General features: G+C 42.6%; 1 protein-coding gene across 1 annotated transcript; it reads right to left on the bottom strand.

Moving 5' to 3' along the window:
- Nucleotides 1-966: 966 nt before the first annotated feature.
- On the bottom strand, nt 967-7,098 carry LOC133960199 (histamine H3 receptor). Its single transcript, XM_062394654.1, has 3 exons — nt 6,591-7,098; nt 5,899-6,065; nt 967-2,958 (listed from the first exon to the last, which is right to left on the bottom strand). The coding sequence occupies exons 1-3, from the start codon at nt 6,865-6,867 to the stop codon at nt 2,110-2,112; spliced, it is 1,293 nt and encodes a 430-aa protein (XP_062250638.1). The 5' UTR covers nt 6,868-7,098; the 3' UTR covers nt 967-2,109.

Below are 7,098 nucleotides of genomic sequence, written 5' to 3'. Positions count from 1 at the left end.
CTTCAAATAAGCTTTGTTGAAAGAGTTAGATGAGATGATTGATAGCGCTCTTGTAATCATCCGATCAATATGCAGCTACAGCAGACTGTTGGCATAAAGACTTGGAACAGTTATCTTGGTTCTTTTGAGCTTAGACACGTTAGGACAAGTCGTAGGGAGAGGCAGTGGTCAAGTGGCAGAAACTTGGACTATGGGCAGAGAAGGTCTCTGGTTCGTCTCTGGTTCGACTCCACGGAGAAACAACAAAAAGACGAACCTGGATTGATCTGTCCAAAAATCCAAGAGGATTCTCCCCACCCTGTCTAGTGCCCCTGAGCAAGGCACCTTACTCCCCCAACATCTGCTCCCCGGGCACCGTACATGGTCGCTCACTGCTCTGTGTGTCCTTCACCAGATGGGTCAAAAGCGGAGGTTAAATTTCCCTACCTGCATGAGTGTGCCTGTGCATGTCTGTGCATGTGTTTGGGACAAATAAATGCATCTTAATCTTAATCTTAATCTTAGGACATTTTTCTTTGTGTCTTACCGGGGTAGAGCAATCAGATTAACTTGTCCTTGGCCAATATATTGACTGTTGGCCATAAGCTTGATTTCTGTTCAGCTCAAAACTTGCCACAAACTCTTTTTCTTCTCTCTGTATTTCTTGTTTGAAGTGTCTGCATCACTTTGGGCAAATATGCGTCTTATATCAATTCAGACACGACACAGCTATAATGTAGCTGTGTGAACGCAGTTAGACTTTGTTACATTAAGAGAGTCAGGGGGCTGTTCTTCTGTTTCAAGTCTTAACTCTAAGGGAGGCTAATGATCTCCTACTTGCAGCTTACGTTTTAACTTTACAGACATGTTAGCATTTTTCATCTTTCTTTCTTTGCTTTATTTCCCAAACTGTCAAACTATATGAATATAACCTGAATTCCAAACTCTATCAATAATGCACAGTTACAAAACATGTGGGCAGTCGTTTTTATTATTTTATTGGCTGCTTACACCGACACATTCATAGCCTTGATACAAAGTAGTAAAGTAGTAGTTCAGGTGGTACAAACCAGTAAGTCATTGAATAAATACTAAAGAACACATCCATCTAGCTTGGCACAGACATTATTGTACAAAAGTTTTTATGCTACCCTCATGTAGTAGTGCTGTACATCTTAAACATCAACAACAAATTAGGTGCAGATACAGTATTGGCAGAAAAAAGATGATTCACCCTTCCACTCACTTGCTTTTCAGATAAAATGATAGAAAACATCACTGTGGTAAAAAGTATACTCGGTATTCAGTGAACAAATACAGGTTAATCTGTTCAGCTGCTCTGAACTTCGAGGACTCCACATTTGTCAATGTACCAAGTTCTATTGCTGCATGATGAAAAACTTGATATGGAAAACAATTAGGGAAGGGCCTTTCTTTTCAAATGAATTGCAATGAATGCACATGAAAGGATTTCATGCACATGAAAGGATTTCATGTGCAGGGGTGTAATAAAACTTTATAAACGAATTAAAGACTACAAAATATCTCCTGCGCATCAAATGAATATGAAGGGGAGTTTAGAGATTTTCTTGCAACAGCAGCACTGTGAAAAAACGGATGTTAGCTTGCGCTGTTGTCTCCCTTTGTTGTTTGAATTCTCAGACAGACTGCAATTTAAGAACCTGGTATGATCCAGTTTTGTATAACATCAACTAAATTATGGTAATCACCCTCTGTCAGGCTGTATAATATAGAGCCTTCAGCACATAAAGAGCTCAGTGGTGACAAATCCAAACCCCAACATTCCTTTGAGTCCTGTTTGCAGAGATTGTCTGGGAAGGTTGAAGATGAAAATCATTGGTGTACTTTAATCAAGGACAATTCCACTTTTAAAGGTGCAACAAAGGCCACCGATTTAACCTTTATAAAGAAAATCAATACATTTCCTCACACTACATCTTAACATATTGCTATCACATGTTCTCTGACAGTCCTCATTCAAATGTAAACATTTGTCTTTTTTTGAAAACTGGATTTTTTTTCTGATGGAAGAACAGTACATGGATTTTTACAGTGTTTGACCCACAACAGTTACTGCATTCATTAAGCATGGAAGTTTAGTTGAGTCAACTAACAAGACTGAACCTCAATCTGAGGTTGCACTGACTGTCTCTTAGGACACAGTATCTTTGAGAAAGCCCTTCGAAAGCTGCTGTGGCACAGAGGATACAAGAACGGGTTGATGGCTGAGTTCAACCACAGGAGCCAGAATGTTATCTCGTACCAGTGCTTTGCCACACATTCGCCACTACAAGCAGCACGGATGATCATTAGTAGAGTGTAGGGAGCCCAGCAGATCCCAAATATGCAGACTATAATGGCCAAAGATTTGGCAATCTTTTTGTCTCTGGAAAGGCGAGATCCCTGTGTCCTACGACCAGGCGCCAAGCCGGAGGCTGTCTGCTGAAACATCCTGGAGTTTCTCCTGTTTGGAGAGCACTTCTCCCTCTGCGTGAATATCTGATTGGTATTTGGCTCTCCACACGAGAGGATGTCATCGTCCTCGATAACTGCAGAGATGGCAGTGGGCTCGCTGGACGACACCTTTCGAGTTTTGACAAAAAACACAGACCAGGCTCCTCCGTCGCAGGACTTCTTACTGTTCCTCTGAGTCTTGGTGTCGTCCTCGGCGCAGGCGCCTCCGTTCTTGTTCCTGCGATGGATGTTCAGGTAAATGCTGAGGTTGAAAAAAGCCACCGACACGAAGGGGGTGAAGAACTCGAAGGTTGAAGCACAGAGCAGAAAGTACCAAGTGTGATAAAACTCTGCGTAGCACTCGTGGGGCGAGACGATGCTCTGGCCGAAGATTTCCTCCCAGAAGATGATGGCAGGGCCGTAGATGAGGAAGGCCAACACCCACACCGCCACCATCTTGAGCACAGCCTGGCGGGTCATATTTCGTTGTGCTCTGTATTTAACCTGTGCCAAAAGAGAAGTGTGACTTAGAATGGATACACTATGAACACAATTCTTCTGCTATTTACATAAATAGAGGCTCATGTACAGTTTTATCAATTTGACAAATGCACTTGCTTCTGCTCTGAGTGTCTTGTTCAGATGAAGCCCTGTTCGTATTGTGCTCTGAGTGGCAGGGAGACGCAGTAAGTGAAACCGACATATGAGCATCTTATATATTCGGGCTGAGAGCCACATTGATCAGGAGTGTGAAAGAGACATCTGGTTTCTCCCAATCCACTCCTCCCTCGTCATCACCCCGTCGCTCATTCTGTTTTCACTTACTCTTTTTTCACTTCACCTCTCCTCAGTCTAATCTATCATTGAGCAGGGCTCCTCTATTTTCCACTCTCCTCATTTTGTTGATGTAGGTTTTCATCTCGCCTATATGCCAGAAACCATAAAATGTCTCTCTGCATTGGCAACAGCTGGGTATGTCAGCGTGAGACAATGAAGTTGCAAATTAGCCTTGAAACCAGGCCAATCAGCAAGCTCATGTTTATTCGCGCTCAATGATGGGTCCGTACCACCCCCTTTTCTATCTGTCCCGAGACAGGCCAGGTCAATCACTACCATTTATCTGAAATAGGGCGGGTTTGGTCAGTTTGACTGACAGATGAGCACTGCTAATGTATTTTCGTTAACATCAAGATGGCTGCTGGTGACATGGGTGGGGATGGGGGGTGGGGGGGCTGTGGAATCCACTATCAGGCAGTGATAAACAAAGTCTATGGTATATTTTCCTCTAAACCAAGAACAAACAACTGCTGTGTCACTGGTTTTTGATATGACCTACAGATGTGTCTGCCATAGAGAATCCTGCAATAGTACATTCATTTTTCTTTGCATCCCATTATTAATTGCTCTGATTGTTTCTAGTTCTGCTCTGTGACTGAGTTTTAAGTAATTCAAAATCGAATGTGGTCACTTCATAATAAAATATAGATTCTGGCCCCAGTCTCGAGGAGTCATTCCAAAAGCACAGCCATATTTTTCCATTTTAAATTTTCTTTAAATTACAGAAAGCCCGCTCACTATTGATCAAAGATTTTTCCATAAATAAATAATATTTCCTATGAAGCTCCTGAGATTAAAATGTCAATCAAAAGAGGGCAAAGTAATTGTTTATATATCAAACACTGCTTAGTAAGCAGCCAGATAAGGTTATTCTTCTGTATAAGTGAGCTCAGTCACTATTAGTAAATTAAATATAACACAGGCTGTGAGACTATAAATATGTATCACATTAAATAAAGCTCAAATGATCGTGTTGTCTGGCGGATCTTCAGATTGAATCTCAGGAACAAATTAATAAGTGATGATCAATATTGTACATACAGTCCATTGGGTCCAATGCAAACAAATTATGATGATGGAATATTAAGGATGATTTTACAGTAAGAGCGTCATACAAAGCAACAAATATCTGGTTGTTCTTGTTTCTGTTTAGAAAAGGAGCAAATGAGCATTGCAGACATTTAGTCTTCCACTTTCACCTAAAGGTGGGAGGGCTCAACGATGAATGATTGAAATCAAAGCAGCAGAGGCTGAGGTATCCCACCTAAATGTTTGGGAGCAGTTTGAGTCAAGCTCCCAAATCCCTACATCCCCAACTCTATTTCCCATGAAGCATTTTTCATTTGACAACCCGAATCTCCCACGCCTTACACCTCTTAAAAGATGATAAGGGTAGAAAGCCTCAGTCCCGGACACCACCACTGATGCTTTTAGACACGCAGTGAACGCCAGACTTTCTCCTGAAGTTCTCCCCAGGGGATGAGACAGTGGCTCCAGACATTCTCCAGACTTTTTCCTGTCAGACCATGAGTATAATGTCCAGAGAATGTCCCAGTGAACACGTGAGACTACAGCGGGAAAATGTTCAGAAAATTCTAGTGAAAGAGAAGATGACGTCTCCGGAACGCAACAGATGCGATAATGAACAAAACAAAGGGAACACATTTCATTGTTCATTCCTTAAAAGGCTAAATTGATGTCTTAAAATGGCCTATGACGTTACCAAGGTCTATTTTTCGAACTTTAACTATGTCTGATATTACACTCTCATTCTGTCATTCACTAATTCCTGTGATACACATCATAGGAATTATGATTAGTTTGACCATTTACTGATGGCTGAGTTTGACCATCAGCTAACAGTAAATGTCGATTTTGGAAATGTGTTAATCATCATCATTTTGGTTTATCATTTTCTCTATTACATTTTTGATGACACCATGCTGTGAACACACATTCAGAATTGGCTAAATAAAATAAAATGGTGGACAGTGACAGTAATACACTTCTAGTAATTGAGTGGTACTCTTAGACTAAGATTTGCATGTTAATACAAAGGAGAGCCCCATTAAAATGTTAATGTCCATACGTGTTAAAAGCTCATGTTTGCTTTGAAAATATTTACAGACCAGATTAACCACACAAAGAAAATTATTGATTGAAGCCACACACTCTTAAAGGGGTAGTTCACCCAAAAATGAAAATTCCCTCATTATCTACTCACCACTATGCCGTTTGAAGAAATGGTCACCATTTACTTCAATTATATTGGATTTGGATGCAAAACTGTTTACCCCTACAAATCCAAAAGTGTTTTGTGGACTCAAACACTTCACCCGCCCCTCCATCGGTATAGTGGTGAGTAGATAATGAGTGAGTTTTCATTTTTGGGTGAACTATCCCTTCAGGAGGTATACATCTGTGAGTATAAATGGAAACGAAACATTTTAGAATTGACTGTGTCAGTATGTCAGTTACCTCTGTGTGTGTGTGTGTGTGTGTGTGTGTGTGTGTGTGTGTGTGTGTGTGTGTGTGCGTGCGTGCGTGCGTGCGTGTGTGTGTGTGTGTGTGTGTATGGTAATGAGCACCTTCAAAGCCTGTACTTACAGCCCTTGTGACTGACAGGAAGCGGTCATAACTAATGAGGACAATGTTGAAGACTGATGCGGTGCAGAGCAGGTAGTCCATGACCAGCCACACCTTGCAGAGACCCTTACCCAGCATCCATCGACCCGTCAGGTTGTACGGGATGTACACCGGGATACAGAAGGCACCTGGAACACACACAAACACACACACACACACACACACACACACACACACACACACACACACACACACACAGACACACATTCTGCATGATGATCCAATGCCAGAACGAATCAACTATGAACAGTCAAACCTCTCCAGACTGTGAGGATGTGATACCTGTGCAATTTGACAAAAAATGACAGTGAGTGAAGACCAAAGCAGTGTGCATTGATAGTTGCCTTGAAGAGGAGGCTGTAATTCATCCAATGGTGCAGGCTGAAGAGCTGCACTCTCCAGAGGGGTGTGAGTGGCTGATTCTATATAAAATAGTGGCTATCTGCAAAAGCACTGTAGCATAAGGGCGGTAAGGTCATCATTAACAAGCCACACTTGAACAGTGATTCACTATAATTACATGCAGGGAAAGGACAATGCGTTGTGGTGGGTGTGCACAATAAGCATGTTGGTGGTGTTTCATTCACAGCCGGGAACAAAAGCAAGAAACTGAGGAGACACAAAGAGAGGTGGAAGATGCACCAATAACTCACCCACGAGAAAATCAGATATGGCGAGGTTCAGAAAGAAGTAGTTGCTCTGAGTCCTCAGGGTTTTGTCCACGATGAAAGCCATGATGACCAGCGCGTTCCCGGCCACCACCACCACGACCAGCGTCACCATGAGCACCGACAGGAGCACCACCAGGTAGCCCGGGAGCGCGGCGCCCGCCTCGGTCACCGCGGGAGTCAAGTTGCCGCTGGAGTTGGACTCCGGCATGTGCGCGCTCATTGTGAATGTAACGTGAAAACCATCGCAGAGCTTTTTCATCTCACGCACGGAAACAAGTGACAAGTCCGAGTGCAGACCGTGCGCTCCACTTTACCACAGGGTCACTCATGACTGAGGAGCTGTGGTTCAGTGAAGACACTTTTATCCAAATGTCCATTTTCAGTCCATTGGTAAGAGATGCAGAGACACGAGCTGGAGTTGAAAGCGTGTTGTTTGTCAATGAGTAATAAAAGGTGTATTCCTGATCTTCTCTCAGCTCAGTGCGCGTCA

This window comes from Platichthys flesus, chromosome 9 (assembly GCF_949316205.1).
Source record: "Platichthys flesus chromosome 9, fPlaFle2.1, whole genome shotgun sequence".
NCBI classification, from domain to species: Eukaryota; Metazoa; Chordata; class Actinopteri; order Pleuronectiformes; family Pleuronectidae; genus Platichthys; species Platichthys flesus.
The sequence above is the reverse complement of the archived record's forward strand: the minus strand, read 5'-3'. Positions and strand labels throughout refer to the sequence as shown.